At 38.7% G+C, this 20,245-nt stretch overlaps 2 protein-coding genes across 2 annotated transcripts in view; both read left to right on the plus strand.

Annotated features, from left to right (window-relative positions):
• Positions 1–12,535, plus strand: part of LOC127640036 (adenylate cyclase type 9-like) — a 61,582-nt gene extending 49,047 nt beyond the window's left edge. Inside the window, exons 5-10 of the mRNA XM_052122410.1 lie at positions 677–779; positions 1,397–1,605; positions 2,123–2,279; positions 6,475–6,623; positions 7,080–7,106; positions 7,799–12,535. Of these exons, the coding sequence (XP_051978370.1) occupies positions 677–779; positions 1,397–1,605; positions 2,123–2,279; positions 6,475–6,623; positions 7,080–7,106; positions 7,799–9,083 (1,930 nt within the window). The 3' untranslated portion in view covers positions 9,084–12,535. The remainder of the gene's footprint in view (positions 1–676; positions 780–1,396; positions 1,606–2,122; positions 2,280–6,474; positions 6,624–7,079; positions 7,107–7,798) is intronic.
• Positions 12,536–15,429: 2,894 nt separating this feature from the next.
• Positions 15,430–20,245, plus strand: part of LOC127639427 (CREB-binding protein-like) — a 72,132-nt gene continuing 67,316 nt past the window's right edge. Inside the window, 1 exon segment of the mRNA XM_052121437.1 lies at positions 15,430–16,184. Coding sequence (XP_051977397.1) covers positions 16,106–16,184 — 79 coding nt within the window. The 5' untranslated portion in view covers positions 15,430–16,105.

Below are 20,245 nucleotides of genomic sequence, written 5' to 3' on the forward strand. Positions count from 1 at the left end.
GCAGAAGAGCTGAAGGCCGCTATTGAAGCATCTTGGTCTTTCATAACACCTCAGCAGTGCCACAGGCTGATAGCATCCATGCCACGCCGCATTGAGGCAGTAATTAATGCAAAAGGGGCCCAAACCAAGTACTGAGTACATATGCATGATTATACTTTTCAGAGGGCCGACATTTCTGTATTTAAAATCCTTTTTTTTATTGATTTCATGTAATATTCTAATTTTCTGAGATTCTGAATTTGGGGTTTTCATAAGCTGTAAGCCATAATCATCAAACTTATATCAAATAAAGGCTTGAAATATCTTACTTTGCTTGTAATGAGTCTATATAATATATTAGTTTCACCTTTTAAGTTGAATTACTGAAATTAATGAACTTTTGCACGATATTCAAATTTTTCGAGTTTCACCTGTATATATATAGGGATCAGAATATCATAGAGACATGGGGTTGACTCTTTGACTGACTTTCTCCTGTAACCAAGCACCTAGCAATGACTTAGCAACCCCATAGTAACATGAGAATTCCATAGGAACTCCCTGACAAACACCCATAATCTCCTAGAATAGTGGCGGCGAGGTTTGCATGGGTAAGCGCCACTAATGTTTTCCTCCGAAAATCGAATTCAATGTTTGTAATCTCTCCTTTATTTCTTTTTCTCTATCTCTGTGTTAGTCTGATGAAGGATTATTTCTTCAAGCCGCCCATTAACAAGTTGAGTCTGAACTTTCTGGAAAAACCTCTGGAGACAGCTTACCGCACAAGCTACCAGGAGGAGGTATTCACGCACACATATGTCATCAAACTTCTATTGTTTAAAAAAGAAAAAAAGCTTTTTATGGTTTTATGTAGTAATGCCATAAACTGAGGAATATATATTTTTATTTTAATCATGAGTCGTTTTTACTAAATGAGGACATCCCTGATTGTCCCTTAAGGGAGGTTCAGTCAGATTTAGATCTAAATGGGGACATACCATATACTTATGTTGATTTTTCTGTACAGCTAATAATAATTTCTATAGACAAACCCTAAAAGAAAACCATTTGCGTTTTTAGATTTTAAAAATAAATCAAACCAATAATTGAAAGGGATAGTTCACCCAAAAATGGAAATTCTCTAATAATTTACTCACCCTTAAGCCATCCCTGATGTGCATGACTTTGTTTCAACCTCCTCAAATATCCCCAAATGGAAGTATTGTCAGATTTAGCTTTTATTTAGACTTTTTCATACAAACATACTTGTATACCAAAGGTTGATAAGAGTAATGTAGATTTTAAAACAATCACATGGAGACCTCTTCTGGTTATTCTGTGTACTGCAACATGATCAATTGTCTTGACAATAAAATACTTCTAGCTTTTCTCATGTCCTCTGCTGTGTTTCCACCAGGTGGTGAACCATGTGCCGGTGCGGACATTTGCGAGTCCTGTCTTCAGCTCTCTGCTTGATGTTTTGCTGTCTTGCGCTGTTTTCCTCGCACTGACCATCGCCTGCTTCCTCTATCCCTTTGTTACCATGGAGATACCCCGGGCAACCACACTTGGTCTGGTGATCACGGCGGCTCTTTTGGAATTGGTCTCTCTCATAATGTCAATCCGGTGAGTTGAACATTGTACTGATGGAGGAGGATCTAAAACTCTTTTGAAGGGAGAAAAAGTTTAATTTTACTGTGTAGACATACTCTGACGTTTACAATGCAAAACCATCAAGGAAAACTATGCATAAATGATTCAAACAAAAGGGAAAAACCTTTTTTTTTTTCTTTCTTCGAAACAAGAATATAGTCCTTCACATTTTAAAGAAAAAGAAAATATTAGTCTAGACAAAGTTAGCGATGATTGGTATCACCCCTTCAGCTATTGTAAATCACAGAAATGTTGATATAAATTTATTTAGAATTATTAATAAGGATATTCAGCCATGGTGGTTTAAATGTTACATTTAGTGTTTGTTTTAGCCACTTGCCAGGAGAATTATTACTAATTTCAAATGCTAAATAGCCAGTAACGATTTAGGTTATTTACACATTATTTACACAAACCCTTGTGACATTTTGGGCAGTCTTTGTAACCCAATAATTTGTAATCTCTTATACCCTTCCTTCCATCCTTGCAGTATGACGTTTTGCTTTGACGAACAGAATTGTACTCGCTCTCTGCTGAAGCTGGTGTCTGGCTGGCTCCCACGTCATGTGATAGGGGCTGTGCTTGTGTCGCTTCCTGCTGTGTCCGTCTTCTCTCACCTGTCTTTCAGTCTGCAGCTGCCCATTCAGGTGAGCGAGAGAAACACCCCTCCTTCTGCAATTTATGTCGGTGTATGGTCACGCTAGAACATCAAGAGACATGCTTTAAAAACCTGACGCTTCCAAATTCAAACAAGCTGTATGCAAATTTAAAGCTGAAGTGTGTCATTTTTTATGTTAAAATACTTTCTTCTATCCCAGCTTAATGCAGGGTCAACTATAAGTAAGCCATTCGTAAGTCTGACAGAGCAAAATTTGCTCAACCAATGCCGAGTGTTTGGGGCTGGACTACAGTATATGTTTGGTCATCAAAGGAAGATACCTCTTTGAAAAGAGTCATTATTTTTGCAATTCCGCTTGGTGCCACTAGAGCTGCTGAAATTACACACTGCAGCTTTAAGAAAGCTTTTCTGTTTTTAAACATGCACTCTTAATACCATCAAATGTGGTCTTACAGCCTGAGTGCAGGACACAGATCAAAGTGTATTCCCTGAAGGGCTGGTAATTAGAGGAGTTTGAGGCTCAGAGAATATTAAGAACACTTACTCTAAAGGATCAAACCATAATAATAAGATATGCAGGACTGACTTTACAAACCTTGACAAATGGGGATCAACTAAGTGTTGTACAGCTTGTTGTATGCAATGCATTGTGCCTTCTACATCTGAATGTACTACATGCAGACAAGCTTATTACAGGTTCAAATTGCATTTTGCGTGTTTATAATAGGGTTGCCAAAGTGGAGTAGTAACATAAATTATATATGAGATTACAGAAGGAATTATTGACGATGGAGCATTGAATTATTGAAAATGTAATGCACTCAAGGAGATGATGTGGCCATGATGTGGCCAAAGCACTATTGTGTGTAGAACTGCTTCCTTGTGTTACATTAGTGTAATGTATTCAATGGAAAGGAGGCGGCGAGAACCGGCTTGACGATATAAATAATAGTTTAATGGTAAACTTAAAAGAAGACACAAACAAACACACATGACGGACATGTCCGCTAACGATCTCTCTCTCCCGCACGGCCCTCTGCAGTCAGCCTTTAAACCTCACGGAGGCATAATTAGCCTAATACGGGACCGGGTGTGTAGGATCACGACCCGGCCCCGCCCTCTGCCCGGAATGTGGCAGGGCAGAGAGGATAAAGGCCAACGCAGAGCGACAGTGAGAGAGAGAGAGGAGAGAGAGATGAAAAAAAAAAAAAACGTACTCGCCAGTTCTCCGATACGCCGCAGCTTGTTCCTCGGCCACTCCTCCACACTTTATCGGACGACAGCCGTGCCTCTCCGGGCGGATCTGAGGCAGTCCTCCAGCCCCTGGTGGACGGAACACCCCGCCGCGTTCTCGGGGACTAGAAGGGGTCTCCCCTGCCCCTGGCAGCGGTTCTCTCGCTCCAGGCGGTCGGCAGTGAGCCCCTCCCCGCTCGCGGTCGGCGGTCTTAACCCTCTGGGGTCCGCAAACGCGCCGGCGCGTTTTGCTGTTTTTTTTCACATAGCAGTAACATAGACTTAAAATACTCCGTCATTTATGGTCATATAAATACAATCAATACATAATTATAAACTATAGAGGGTCTTCTTTTTTGTGTACACTCATATTAACATCAAAACCTTGTGTTTTTTTAAATAAATAAAATAAAAGGGTAAGCTTTCAGCAGTCTCTGTGTTTACGATCATATTTCAGAAACACGTCACTAAAATGAACTTAAACTCCGCGAATTCTTCTCACACAAACATGAAACATATGTCTAAAGAAAGCTTACAATGTCTACTTTTAAATAAAACAATTCAAATTTAAAACAAATATTCTCCTGCAATGCAATCTGTTTGAAACAAAGCGATGTACAGTTTTTACCGGTCCATCTCATTATCTGTAATGTGATCCCACCCACCAGCAGAGCGCGCCATTCATACGCTAATGTGCTGAGGCGATCAAGGGAAAAGTACACGCCCCCGACTGCGAGATTTGATGTAAACAAACACAACTAAACTTTTCTGCGTGCTTGTAATGATACACAGGCGATCAAACTCTTGGCTATTAAGGAAGAGTTAACATTTTTCTCAGACGAAGAGGTGGACATTTGTATTTTGAAGAGAGATTTGTTCCAGCAGAGCATACAATTTCAGACGAGTAAGTCATTTAGTTTTCATTAGCTGACATCTATTTTATATAAACATGTACATATTTTACTAGTGGGACTGTTTCCAGACAGGATTCAAAGTTTGACATTTGACATTCAAAGTATTGACATGTCCTAATAGGCAAGTTTTAGTTACATGCAAATGTTGTTATTTACATTGTATGCTGTATGATATAAATATGATATGTAATATGATATAAAAATAATATGAATGTTAGATTATATTTTAATGTGTTTATGCTGACTCGTTATCATCAACAAAGCTTGTGCTTGCAAATATCTGTTCAGGTTAAAATGCACTTTAAATATGCCCATATTAGAAAATCAGCATATTATCCTATGTATTTTGGATCAAATAAATGCAGTCTTGGTGAGCAGAAGAGACTTCTTTTAATGGTAGTGTAGGTCTAAAATTAAGTAAAGTCTTTATGTAAAGAAAATATATAGTCAGATTACTTCTTTTAACTTAAAACTTGATTTTGATCATTAAGTCTCCTCACATTAATTCTCTCTCTGTCACATTCCTCATTGATAGGCCCAGAGGAGTGGTCTTTGTGTCCTCAGGTGTGAATCTCATCAATATTCATGATCGTTCATGCCTCCTCGCATATTACCATTCAGCTCTAAAATTGTCACACAAAAGTTAAATGACTATATTGTTTTGTATGAATGAGTGATCAGGATGATTTTCACATCATTTTGTAGCAAAACTCTAGGCTACAAGATCCAGTTCTCAAAAGTCAAATGTTTAGTATGTTTAGTATGTGTTATATGGCCTTATTTCAGTGACTTAAAATTTTCGTTTTTTCAAAAACCATGCATAAACATTATTTTCTCAAAAATACAAACCTGTACATACATGTTGCTCGCATATTATTGTAGCCCAGTTTGTGCTGAATACAGTGTTATCAGACTTTAGCCATTAATATGTTTTTAAGCAACTGAAAAAAGCACAAATGTCAAGGCATGTCAAAACTTCTCCAGGGCCAAAACACCCTCAGACCCCAGAGGGTTAAACCCCGCCGCGTTTCAGCGGCCGGTAGGCGACTCCTCCGCCCCTGGCAGTGGCCCTGACCGCTCCAGGCGGTCGGCTAGGAGCCTCTCCTCCCCTCGCGGTCGGCGGCCATCGTCCTCGTTCAGGTGGCTGGGCTCCTCGTCCCCCGGCAGATGGCCGCGGCTGCTCCGTTGGGGTGGACGGTAGTGGCGAGAACTCTACTACGGCGTTTCCCTCCTCCTTCCTGGGTTTCGGCACCAGTGTAACATATTCAATGGAAAGGAGGAGGCGAGAACCGGCTTGACAATTTAAATAATAGTTTAATGGTAAACTTAAAAGAAGACACAAACACACATGACGGACATGTCCGCTAACGATCTCTCATGCACGGCCCTCTGCAGTCAGCCTTTAAACCTCACGGAGGCATAATTAGCCTAATACGGGACCGGGTGTGTAGGATCACGACCCGGCCCCACCCTCCGCCCTGCCACAATTAGTATCTTGCTTGGAAGCTGTCATTACTAGCGGATGGCAAAGGGATGTACTAAAATGTTGTCAACAAACCAGGAACAAATATTAAAGGGGGGACTGCTCGGCATCAACAAAACATCTTTTTCTTTTTTAGATTTTCGCCCCTAATCTCCCCAATTTGTAATGCCCAATTCCCAATGCGCTCTAAGTCCTCATGGTGGTGTAGCTTCAATCCGGGTGGTGGAGGATGAATCTCCATTGCCTCCATGTCTGAGACATCAATCCACACAACTTATCACATGGCTTGTTGAGCGCGTTACCGTGGAGATGTAGCGCGTGTGGAGGCTGCACGCTATTCTCCATGGCGTCCACTCACAACTCACCACGCGCCCCACCAACAGCGACAACCACATTATAGCGACCACGTGGAGATTAATGTGACTACCCTCCATAGCAACCGGGCCAATTTAGTTGCTTAGGAGACCTGGCTGGAGTCTCTCAGCATGCCCTGGATTCGAACTCATAACTCCAGGGGTGGTAGTCAGCGTCAATACTCGCTGAGCTATTCATTGTTTTAATAAGAACATTTCTTTCCTTTTCTGCTCTTAAAGGTGACCATGTTCCTGTGCTGTGCGCTCATTATTGCCATTATCCAGTACTGTAACTTCTGCCAGCTGAGTTTCTGGATGCGCTCTGCTCTGGCCACTGTAGTTGGGTTGTCTTTGCTCACCCAGCTCTACAGTGCAACCACCAGGCCAAGGTTCGACATTCCAACTTTTGCAATGCAAATTTAAATAGTAAAGCATAGACTAGGACAATGCACATGATTATGAACATCTTGGGTTTAAAATAAGTATGTAATGAATGCAATAAGCTGTAATATAATGAGATGGTTCTCTGAAAAAAATTAAATTGTCATCATTTACTCACGCTCATATTGTTCTAAACTCAAATTACTTGTTTTCTGTAGAACATAAAATAATATTAATGTTATCCTCAGTCACCATTCACTTTCAGTGCATCCATACAAACAAACAGAGAGGTGGCTGAGGCTGTCAGTCCCTAACATTCCATTAAGCATCTCCTTTTGTGTTTCACATAAGAAAGAAAGTCATACTAGTTTGGAACAATATGATGGTTTTAAAGGTCTTTGGTTTTGTAACTTACTGTAGAGAACTATGTTATGATTTATAATGACAACCCGTTTCTTTTTCAGCACCACTAACAGTTATCCAGCTTTTGGGTGAGTGTTACTTTAACTGCTGTCAAGGAAACAAGCCCTAATGCCGACTCTGTAGAGCTGACATTTCGAGGCTGATTGAGACATATTTTGTATGTGTATTTTCATGTCAAGGGACTTGCTGCCTTTCTCATCATAATGAAATGAATTGATAGTCATGTAGAGGCATTAAATACTTGAGATCTATATCTAGAGTCTATATCATGACCCCATGCTCTAGTTAAAAGAAATACTCCTTACATGTCTCCAGTGTCAGTTTTATTACTTGTAGATTTGCAAATCAAAATTCTGTTAAATAAAACAAATTATTGTTGATTGTTACACCATATCTACACTGGAGGATGAATTACACATTACAATGCAACAAAACTAGATCACTCCCATCATAATCAATTAAATCAATATGCAAGCATATTGATGTTGGACACTTGTAGTGTAGACAGCCTTATGGATGATAATGGGAGTGATTTAGTTTTGTTGTGTTGCAATTTACCATTTGCTTCAAGTGTATATTGGGTGTTAATTGTAGAAGAATCCTTGGTGTTACAGCAGAGAAGGATCATACAAAATTGACTCTTATAGTTGTGAGGTGTCTTTACTCTGCATATAGTATTGTTATTGTTGATCTTGCAATCTAACTTGCAACACTGCTCAATAAAATTTGTGAACTTCCATTCTCTTTTCCTTGACTCTAGGAACATGAGTAATATGAGCTCTGAAGTAGGTGAGTTGGACTCGGCACCCACAGCCCTTGACCTGCTCGTCCCAGAGACTGTGCTCTCCTTCTTCCTTCTGATGCTGCTGGTTTGGTTCCTCAACAGAGAATTCGAGGTCAGTTACCGTCTGCATTACCATGGAAATGTGGAAGCCGACAAGCATCGCATTAAGATCCAGACCATGCGAGATCAGGCAGACTGGTTGCTACGTAACATCATCCCCATTCATGTTTCCGAGCAGCTGAAGGTGAACCAGAGTTACTCTAAAAATCATGACAACATTGGGGTCATCTTTGCAAGTATCGTCAACTTCAGCGAGTTTTACGAGGAAAGCTACGAGGGTGGCAAAGAGTGCTACAGAGTACTTAACGAACTCATTGGAGACTTTGACGAACTGTTGCGCACACCGGCATTCTCCAATGTAGAGAAAATTAAGACCATTGGTGCTACCTACATGGCAGCATCGGGATTAAATGCACAGCAGTGCAAGGAGCAAAAACATCCGCACGCCCACCTGCGTGCCCTCTTTGACTTTGCCCTAGAAATGATGCATGTGGTGGATGATTTTAACAAGAACATGTTGGGCTTCAAGTTCAAGCTGCGAATTGGCTTCAACCATGGTCCCCTGACTGCCGGTGTCATCGGCACTACAAAGCTACTTTACGACATTTGGGGCGATACAGTCAACATTGCTAGCCGCATGGACAGCACTGGGGTAGAGTGCCGCATTCAGGTTAGCGAAGAAAGCCATTGCGTGCTCAACAGAATGAACTATGCCTTCGATTACCGTGGCACTGTGAATGTGAAAGGTAAAGGGCAGATGAGGACTTACCTGTACCCTAAACTGAACAAGATCGGACTTGGGTCCACACAGAGCCTGGAACTTCAACGCCAGGCCGATGGCACCATTGGGCTTTTAGATCCCAATGCATTTGCCAATACAACAACAACAGCATCCTCTGCACCACTAAATCCTCCATCCACCCCTCCTAATGTTTCCTTTATCAATGGCCATGGTGTGCCCCAAGGGCAGGTAATGGGCCCTTTTCAGAATAACAAAGAGTTGCACCAAGACACTAATGAAGATTTCCCTGTCCCTGAGCACAAAGAAAAGGATCAGGAGAGCTCTTATCAATCACCATCACTCAGTGGTACACAACCTCCATCAATAGCACAACTGTATGCACCATTAGCCAGACCAGAGACACCTTTACAAGAAGAGGAAGAAGCTGATGAGCATACAAAGCTCAGGGAAGTGGAGTGATTAGGAATTCCTCCTAACTTCGAGTGTTCCCTCTTCAAGAGCCTTAAATATTGAGGCTCTACTTCCTTCAAGGGGCTTTTCCGACCTCAACTGTTGGAGTTCCAGCAACATCAGGCTGTAAAGGGCATCTGTTCATAACAAACTTAAAATAAGGAAAAGGGGTAATGTAAGCATCTGCTGTGTGGATCACAGTGAAGCACAGAATGGAGGAGGAACAATGAGCAGAGTTACATTTCTGATGTGTTCATCTTTTTTTTGTTTTTTTTTATAAAGTGCCTTATGGATAGATATGTAAACTGAACAAGATGGGTGAAATGATCAAATCAAAGGGATGTTTGAACAAACATATCAGTGTGGAGAGTGGAAAAATGCTGTTTTCCATAATGAAACAATTGAACCCCTATTACCATATTAATTGTTTTTTCTTTCAGTATTTTCCTGTCTTTGAGACAAGAAATCGAAAAAGTGCCAGTTGCCAATGAGGAAAAGCAATTACAGCCCAATGTATTGTGGGTATTTTAATGAATATACAATATATTCATTTCTTTGCTCTACTCCAAGTCACCTATGTAGTGATGAAGGTAAAGATGGAATGAATGGGCACTTCTGTCCACTCTTCCCATATTAACATTCAATACGTCTGGAAGCAAACAATGTAGTGTTTTATCAATGGGAGGCAGTGATTCCCGTATAATAGGACCTTGAACTTTTATAATGAGAAATGAGTGAAGCACAATCAGCCTTATTTGTTTGAAACGCAATCAGAGAGCAAAAACCGTGCTGAGCGCTCTCCATCCACTTCATTAGACAACACAAGCGCCTGATGGGTGTACCATCAGATCTGCATTTGGAAATTTACTGTATAATTTGACTCCCGAGTGGATTGTGTTTGGAGGTTAAATGCAGTTATGCTTGATTTAAATGTATACAGTAATCATAGAACTGTGATGTAACCATATTTTTTTGGCCCCATTGATTTACTGTAGTGTTTCTCATAGTTGTATACAAATAGTCCCTTATACCTTGTCTTGCAGTTCCAGAGCACAAAAATGCTCATAGATTATTTTCATTTTTTTATATAATGGCACTTAAGAATATTTATCATCTTTACACAGCAGGATGACTAGCACTGTGTTTCCCCTAAATATATACTCTAACCAATGAGGCCTTAGATAAGACCCAAAAATAGGGTGTTCGTTTGAACAAAGATGTTTTTGCTAAATTGCCTAAAAAGTACTTTAAAATGCATTAACAATTTCGTTCAGTGCCTCAACATTTTCATATCAAATATGCTTGCAGACAATTACAATTTTCACTGTGATTTTGCCAGGAGCTGCTGAATTGTTATCGCCATAGTTTTTATTGACCACAACGCACTTGTGATACCTGTTGTTCACTTCATTGCCTTGAGTTGCAGTTTTGGTAAAACATTTTCTTCTGCCATTGTTTTCAGTATATTTGTATCATAAAAAACAATTTATTTGTAATTCTTGGTGTGTGACAGTAATGAAATGTGCTTAACGTATGACAGAGCATGCCAAGCCTGTTCTAGGATTTGACTGCAGTTCTTTGAGTTTCAACCGTTTTGTTTGTCTGTATCTGTTGTGGAGAAGATTTTTGTTGTGATTTTTATTTTTAATTTTTTTTGTCCATTATACATTCAGAACACTAGAAAATCATTTCTTGTATACATTGCAATGCGTCTCACGTTTCAATCATACACTGCAAAAAATTATTTTATTAGTAATTTTGCCTTTTTTTTTTCCTCTAGCAAAAATATCTTAACATACTTTAAACAAGATATTTTATGCAAAATTATGTAAGATATTGAACAAAATTCAAAAGAAATTGAACAAAATTAGGTACTTTAATTCTTAAAATGTGCCAATAGGTAATGAAATTTTTTTAAAATTTTGATTTTTTTTCCCTCTGTTTTAAGCATAAACCCCACTATGTTATGTCAGACTGCTCTGAAAACAAGACATATGACATTGTCATTCTGCTTCTCATGTAATTTATTCCTTGTTTTAAGGATGTTTAGATACTTTTACTGTAAATAAGACAAAAACACTCTCTAAGAAAATAATTTTTGGCAGTGTTGCAGGAGGTGGCAGGTTTAGTTTCTCTCAAAAGGCCAACAAGAGCAAGAGCAACAAGTAATTTGTTCTCAATTTTTTTTAAATCAAGTGCATTTTTGGTGTCTTTTTCCTCATTTGTAATGCCAGGTTGCTGATTTTGGTGTCTGCAGTATCCAGGTATCTTTTGACACCACAGCTTTCATAACATCTGCAAAATTATGTTTTTGTATCATATTATTTCCTTTTTGATGTGAATTGTAATTCCAGACATTTAAAAAAAATGTATACTCTGTATCTTTAAATTGAACTTTTCGGGATGGAAAAGGGATTTGTTTTTGCTGTTAAGTAATTGTTTCAATGTGCACTGCTTTATAGCCAACACATTCACCTATGAGTTATTTTATCACTCCATTGGCTAAAGAAGACCAGTGCTGACAGTATTGAATTACTTGTGCATTATAATGTATGTTTGTATTAAATGCGTTCATATTTATTAGGGCTGCGCATGAACCAGTGTGCAGCCAATGAGCCTAATAACAAAAGGGTATATTTATGAAAGGGAGCCACTTAAAGCAGGGAGAGGTGGTTTTTTACATCTGTATGAACTTATCACCTCAACTTCAGCTAACTGTATTGTAACAAGCACCTACTTTAATTCTCTAGAAAGTAATATGACCTAAACCCTAAAAGTGCCTCAGACTCCAATCCACTTAAGCTTTTAAATATATTTTGAATAACCCAAAAAGAAGTGTGAATTTTTTTCACCCTTGCATTTAGTTTTGTTATTTTGGGAAAGAGGCCGAAGGCTAGCTTTCAGTTTAGATGGTTTATATGTAATGTCACAGTTTTTGCCATTTCTGTACCATTTAGTTTCTTTAAAAATGAAAATTTTAACGGGTTCAAATTTAAAACAAGCATATTTATATTAAGAGTGCAAATCTAAAATGCACCAAACCAATTAAGATTGTTAAAAAATGTGCCCTCAAAAAATTGCTTAACATGCTTCGATTGATTATCTGTGCATTCATTATTGAGGCTTTTCTTTGTGCCTTATGGGGAAAATGTTTGTGTATACCAAATAAGTTTTTGCAGTGTGGACAGAAGCTGCAAGACAGAGCTGTAATGTGGGCAGTATATTATTTCTTTTCCAGCAACAAATGTTCTTCAGTAATTTGTTCTTATGTGCATGATTCACAGCGGGTATTGATTTATTAGCCATTATATTCATGCAAAAGCGTAATCTGTACATTTGCACAGTGCACTCACTTTGTATGTACATATCATGTATTGTTTTATTTGATTTTTATTTTACAAAATGTATAATACATGTGCATGTGCCAGATTTTGAGCATAGACGAACAACGAAAAGATATCTGAAGTTGCCTTTGTGTCTGTTTTATGTGTTAGTTTTACTGTCAACACAAATGCAACCAAATATGCAAAACTTGAGAGGACCAAGTGGAAAAGTTAAAGGAATATTCCAGGTTCAATACAAGTTGAACTAAACTGACAGCATTTGTGACAATGTCGAGTACCATTCAATTGAATTTAGACTTGTCTCTCCAAAAAGCAAAACTCTGGGTTACAGTGAGGCTGTAAGTGTGTTAACAAGATTTTAGTGTGATAAAATCACTTACTAACCGTTTCAGTGTAAAGTTACATGCAGTTTTACAAATTTATTGCCATGACAACATAACGCCGTAAACACTAAAACCCCCAAAACAACAATTTAAACAACTTTACAGCTCAAATAATACAAACATTTTACTAGAATAATGTAAGTGCTTTTATAAAATTTTAAGCTTCACTTATATGCTTTTAAACCCTCCAAACAATAATCTTCCATTGTAAGAGACTCATTGTAACCCAGAGTTTTGCTTTTTGGAGGGACAAGATAAAATTAATTGTAATGGTATTTGACATTATGCCACAAATGCTGTCAATTGAGCTTAACCTGGAACATTCCTTTAAGAATTGGTCATTGAACAAGCTGTAGTGATACAAAAAGTCTCACACCCCTGTTAAAACAGCAGGTTTTTTGTGATGTACAAAAATAAATCATATCAGAATTTTTGCACCTTTAAATGTAAAAATTACAACGTTTACATTTATGCATTTGGCAGACACTTTTATCCAAAGCGACTTACAGAGCCCTTATTACAGGGACAATCCCCCCGGAGCAACCTGGAATTAAGTGTCTTGCTCAAGGACACAATGGTAGTGGCTTTGGGGATCGAACCAGCATCCTTCAGATTACCAGTTATGTGCTTTAGACCACTACACCACCACAACCTATGCAATGTCACTGAAAACCAAAGAGAGAGAAAAAACAGAATAACTTAACTGCATAAGTGTGCACACCTTTTTATAATTGTGTATGTGGCTGTGTTCAGAATCAACCAATCATCAACCTCAAGTGAAATAGTACACACCAGTCTTCACCTGAAGTGACTCTGATTAACTCCAAATAAATCTCAGCTGTTCTTGTAGGAATTTTTTGACATCTTGATTGCATGCTACTACAAGATCCATGGGCCAGAAAGAGCTTACAAAGCATCAACTGGATCTCATTGTTGAAAGGTATCCCTCAGATGAGGGCTACAATTTTTTTCCCAAGGCATTAGATATACCATGGAACACTGTGAAGACATCAACAAATGGAGAAAGTATGGCACAATAGTGACATTATCAAGAACAGGACTTCCCTCCCAAATTAATGAGAAGAGAAAACTGGTCAGGGAGGCTTCCAAGAAGCCTACAGCAACATTAAAGGAGCTGCAGCTCTTTCTGGCAAGTACTGGTTGCTCCCTACATGTGACAACTATCTCCCATATTCTTCATCTGTCTGGGCTATGGGGCAGGGTGGCAAGACCAAGCCCTTTCTGACAAAAAAACAAACAAACAAACAAACATTTAAGCATGGCAAAAACCTATATCCAGTCTCCCAAAACCATGTGGAATGGTCTGAGGAGACCAAGATTGAACATTTTACACTGGAGATGCCCTCGCAATTCGACAGATCTGGAACGTTGTTGCAAAGAAGAGTGGGAAAATATTCCCAAGTCAAGATGTGCCAAGATAATAGACTCCTATCCAAACAGAGTGCTGTAATAAAATCAAAGGGTGCTTCAACTAAGTATTAGTTCGGGGATGTGCACATTTATGCAGTTAGGTTATTCTATATTATTTTTATTTTTTTTCTCTGAAATGTCAATTTTTTTTTTTTTTTTGGCATTGCATATGTTATTTTTTACATTTTAAAGGTGCAACAATTATTATATGATTTCTTAAAAATGTTTACATCACAAAAACCTGCAGTTTTAACAGGGGTGTGTAGACTTTTTTTAAATCACAGACTCCCGACTATGTTCTCTCCGTGTTTATGGTGGATACAGTGAGGTATATCTACAAAAACACAACCAAAAACAATTTGCCAATGGAGACAAACTCAAAATAATAGCATAGACGGCTAATGATTTCTGGGTAGCATTTTTACAATAAGGTTACATTTGTTAACATTAGTAAATACATCAGGTATGTACTGTCCTAGTATTTATCTTTGTTAATAAAAAATACCTTTTGTATAATGTTAGTTCAGTAACTAATATTAACATCTACAACTTTTGATTTTAAATATGTTGGCATATGTTGAAATTAACATCAACGAAGGTTAATATATGCTGTAAAAGGATTGTTCATTGTTAGCTCATGTTATCTAACGTTGTTAAACAGGGCTGTATCTAGTAGGGTGAAAAATGTACAGAGGGACATAAAAACAAATTCGAAACTATTTCTTTAATAGGTAAGGGGCCCAGAATTCCTTCCTATGGCCCTGTTGTTAACAAATGGAACCTTATTTTAAAGCGTTCATGTTTTCTGTCTATCTTTGTGAATCAGCACTGATCAATTTTAAACTCCCTTATAATACACAATCGATACTATTCACACTTTACTGCTCGCTATTGTTACTGGGGCTAATTTTATGGTTCTTTCGGACTACAGCGTGTCACCAAACATACAAATAAATGGTGTCTAGTTTCTTATGTTTGCTATAGATCGATATAAAGGTGAAGGCAAGCGCAAGGTAATCACATATACGCACATAACTCGCCGTACTCATTTGTGAAGGTCTGCTGCCACTAACGGCCGCCCAGCGCACCCACAACAGGTTTGACGTAGGGCGTGATTGAGCGCGAGCTCGCCCGCCCCCTCAGCTCCGTCTATCTGGGAAAAGAAAAAAGAAAAAAACTTTTTGTATCGAAGGAATCAACAGCCGCCATCTTGTCGCGGCTCGGAATCAGGATTTCGACAGAGCACTATTTTTTATTTTTGGACACGGAGCACCCAAATCGAGGTTTGACGACACCGTTCATCCGAAAAGGACACATTTAAATCGCCTCGAAGGAATTTTGGGCGGAAAAGCTTGGAATTAATAGCTGTTCCTCGGCCACAAAACCCTCGTATATCTGATTTCCCCTTCAGAGTGACGCTTGCGTCCGTATCTGCGCTCTGACCAGTTATTGTCGGAGGACCGACAGCGCCGAGGGGACGATTTTGCAGAAATATCGCATTTTTATGCAATCGTACATCGGAGGACTTATTGCACGGGAAAAATTGACGTCAGAAAATGGATCGTACTCCGATGCAAATTTAACGAGGCTCGCGCGCAAGGATTCCTGTGGATGTTTTTATTGTGGATTTTATGTTGAATTCGCGGAAAGGAGGCGTTTTCTTTTGGCAATACAACGATGATAATGTGGGTGTTGGGTGTTGGATTATCATGGGGTGAATTGTGGTGGCGACGCGGGGCGCTGTTGCTGCTCTTTTGAACAAGATCCTCCGCCGAGCCGCTCCACACGTCTCAGAATAGTAAGCCAACATCTGTCTATTCTACCGAAAGGATTCCCCCAATACTCGGTCAGAAGCACATCATAACCTGTCGCAATGGCTGATAATCTCCATGAAGTTGGTCCTTCAAACGCGAAGCGAGCGAAGCTGACAGCACCTGCTCCGGACGCGCCAGGTAAAAGTCCTGCAGGCCTGATCCAAACCTGCCTAATACTCTTATGAAGCACTAGAACACTCGTACATGTGCCTTGTCTCATGTAGCTGTTCAATAATTCCAGAAACAACTCAGCCCACCGCCCTGGTTGCATGAAAACCTAATGAGGTACACATAGACAGCATGTTTGGACATCAAATGCGCGTCCCATTTATTTGGAATGTTCCAAACGTGCTTACGATGCCCCAAACTGATGCCTATGTACGGAATTAACCGAATCAACTCTGTGGTAGATTGTATTTAAGTTCACGACTGTGTCAATGTGCTGTTTGATGTTTTTTGCAACCCAATTGATGTTTACATTCAAATTGATGGCAGAAAGTGTGTCCAGTCGTCACTTTAATGCATTGCATCAGTTTCTGGTAACCACATTGAAATCATCAAATCCAGAATTCAGGCTTCTTTCTGACCTTAAATCTGTTACTATTACATTTAAAACGTAAAACTTTTCCTCTGAAACCTGCATGAAGCGAAACAATGTTGGGACAGATCCTTTAGGATACTGCTGCCTCATGACAGGTCTTTGAAACTGGAAGTTTTGGTTTAAGCCTTGGATAAGTTTACTATTGCGAGCATAATAATAATACAAAAAAGCCTAAAAATGAATTATGGCTTGTCCCTCCTTTTCTTAAGAAATAAAAGGAAACACTTACAATGGAAGTGAATTGGGCCAATCTGTAAACGTTAAAATATTCACTGTTTTAAAAGTGTAGCCACAAGATGTAAACAATATGCTTGTGAACATGATTTTAGTGTGATAAAATTGCTTACTAACCTTTTTTGTGCCTAGTTATATACAATGTCATCATCATTGCCATAATGATGTAATGCCATCAACACTAGAACAACCTTAAAACCTACAATATAAGCAACGTTATAGCTCAAATAAACAACTTTTAACTTAAGAATTAATTTAAGGCCTTTTATAAAATTACAAGCTTCACATTTCAAGCACTACAAGCACATGGAAAAATTAAGCTAGCCTTTAACCTGTTTCTCTGCTGCTTGCAGCGTTTACCCAAGTTGTTTAAAACCTCACCTCATCAAGTGCCATTCAGTGATAACCACATAAAGCAGTCTAGTGACCCTTGCAGCATGTTTGCCACAGATGCATCATGCAAGTGTATTGTAGATGTTGTTCAAAGTTTAGTAGCTAAAGTCATATTACACCTGTACAAGCCTGTTTCTTTGGCTTCCACACTCATTCACATAGTGCTTTACTTGGACCTTTACACATATTTCAGCATCTGTCTCGACTACATAAGTTCAAACTATATTGGTAGAAAAAGATGTGATGATTCTGATGCTGGACCCTCAAAAATAGATATACTCTTTAGCAATGCATATGATATGCATCTATGCGTATTCTTGCTAGGGGTGTAACAATTCATTTGTCTTCCATTTTGGTTCGGTTCACTATTCTGAATTCATGGTTTGGTTCGTTTCAAGATTCTTCAAACTAACTGGCTGAAAATCAGCCCAGAACAGGTCAACGGTGACCCCAAATGGAAACATTAGCTAATAATTCTGCATACAAAAATACAGAATTATGTTGCTTACACACTCTCACTGATTACATACGTTTCATTTAAAATTGTGTTAGTTTCAAAATGTGCATATTTAATGGAACTGCATGCTTTTCCAGTTAAATAATAATAATTTGCTGATGAAATCAAATCAGGCATGACGTTTGACATTAGGATTATATTTCCCCATATCATGATTACACACAATATTCCGCATTTTATATAATAGATTAATATGGCACTATCAATAAACACTCTCGTGCTTCAGACGGACATTCAATCCCTCACACTGAAAAGGTTAGTCTCTCTCCCTCTCCTGGTTTCAGTTTCAGTCGAACTCATCACACACCTGTGGCTGCTAGTGTGCAGTCATATTTTAGAGCTCCTTTTGTGCAATGAAGCAATTTCCATTTGTATGCCTGCATTATGTTGGTTTAGGATGTCGTGTGTATTGGGTACAATAGAAAAAAAAGAAAGTCCAATCTCCACGATGCACCTTGTCATATTTTTTACCTCGATGTAACTTGGCACAATAAACCGGTACACTCCTAATTATTGCCATTTGTCAGCAGCATACTCTTTAGAATATCAGCCATTTGAAGGAAAAAAATAAAATCGGTCGACCACTACAATGCTATCAAAATGCTTATAGCCATCAAAAAACTCTTCGGAACCTGCTATAATACATTGTTTGTTCAAATAATTCTTTGAAAAATGTTGTCACACTTGCTGGTGTTGACGCCAAGAATAAGCTAAAAGTGCAACATTTGCCAAACTAAACTGATCTGAAATGCTGGAGGTGAATGATATTTAAACCGGGCAAACTCAAAGGATTGACCTAACTTCAGCTCTAGATTCGATTCACTTACTTTGCTTATTGAGTTTGGGTACTGCACGCTCTGCAAACGCTCACGGTGTTTGGCCGATATGTGTCCCAGAAGTGCAGTCATGTTCAGAGACGGTCTGTAAGAGTATGGCATGTTTCTGTTATGGCTGGTTAGATGGGGTTTTCTAAAGGTTTAAAAATGTGTCTTTTGGTTTAAGCACAAGTTAGCTGCCAATTAAAAGCTTCTTTCAGTTAAAGAATCATGCTTGCATATAAAACACGACTGCGTTAATTAATAGTGATCTACGATTAAAAGAGTTTATCTTCTGTATGATTCAACGTAACAGTACCTGTGTCCTGATGAACAACTAGAACTCAAAATGTTTTCTGTCATTTTGATGGATGAAAAATAAGGTAATTGGTCAATTGCCTTTCTTTAGTTTAAAAACATTCCCATAGGAAAGGATGTTAGTATGCGTTAGAGCTGAAGAGAAGTTAAAAGTTTTAAAACGCCTTTCAAAAATAAATAGAGAGAGAGCCGTTTGTGAGGCTCTGGGGAGAAAAGAGATTTAAAATTGGGTATATCAAAAAAGAAATAAATCTGCATTTGGAAATGTAATGGTTTGTTTCTATATCATTTTCAATTATAAAGAAAATAATAACATACAGTTGAAGTCAGAAGTATACCAAATACATTAAAACTCATTTTATCCTGAATTTTTATTATTATTAGTATTATTTAAGACTAGCTACTTTGAACTAACCATGTTAATGAGGAGCATTTCCCTCTGTGTAATATGCATGTTCTGTTTGAAATATGTTTGAAAGTAGGAAACAAATAGGATAATAATGGGCTCATATAAGTAAATATGCTCTTCAGTTTTAAAAGGGGGAGAGAAAACTTCCAGTTGTTTTGTTATTCACGTCAACAACAAAAATAATATCAGTTGATGCATGTCCTTGTACTTAAAAACCACAAACAAAACTATACAACATAAAAGAAAATGTGACCCAGGATACATTAAATACAGGTTAAGTTTAATCTGTGGCAGGTCGCCACTTGATTTCCAATGTAAAATCTGTCCTGAAGCAAAACCAGTTGAGAACTGAGGTGGTCTGAGTACGGTTCCCTTTTGGCTCCTTTTAGGGGGATCAGAGACCACTTGGTTTGTTCACATAACCGCTCTTGGAGTGCTTAAACTATGTGTAAAAATGCCCTTATGTATCTCCTTCTCTCTAAACCACTGAAATCGATGAATAAGGTGTGAGAGAGACCCTTTCTGGGTGACAGGTGGATGTGTGTGTGTGTGTTTCTCTCTAAAATGAAAGCCCTCTAAAACCCATCACCCTTCCAGACGTGTGTCAACAAAGCCAAAAGCCTGCGGCAGAAGGAAGAGGGCAGAAGTCAAGACTATAGATATTCCGCTAGAGTAATTCTGACACGGCAGGCAGACTGCCCCATTGTGTGGGTTAATTTAGTGCCGTTTTAAATCAGAGAGCACAGACCTGCTGGAGAGAGCACATCACAGGCCAGTCAGACCATTACATTTACATTTATGCATTTGGCAGACACTTTTATCCAAAGCGACTTACAGTGCACTTATTACAGGGACAGTCCCCCTGGAGCAACCTGGAGTTAAGTGCCTTGCTCAAGGACACAATGGTGGTGG

This window comes from Xyrauchen texanus, chromosome 48, assembly GCF_025860055.1.
Source record: "Xyrauchen texanus isolate HMW12.3.18 chromosome 48, RBS_HiC_50CHRs, whole genome shotgun sequence".
NCBI classification, from domain to species: Eukaryota; Metazoa; Chordata; class Actinopteri; order Cypriniformes; family Catostomidae; genus Xyrauchen; species Xyrauchen texanus.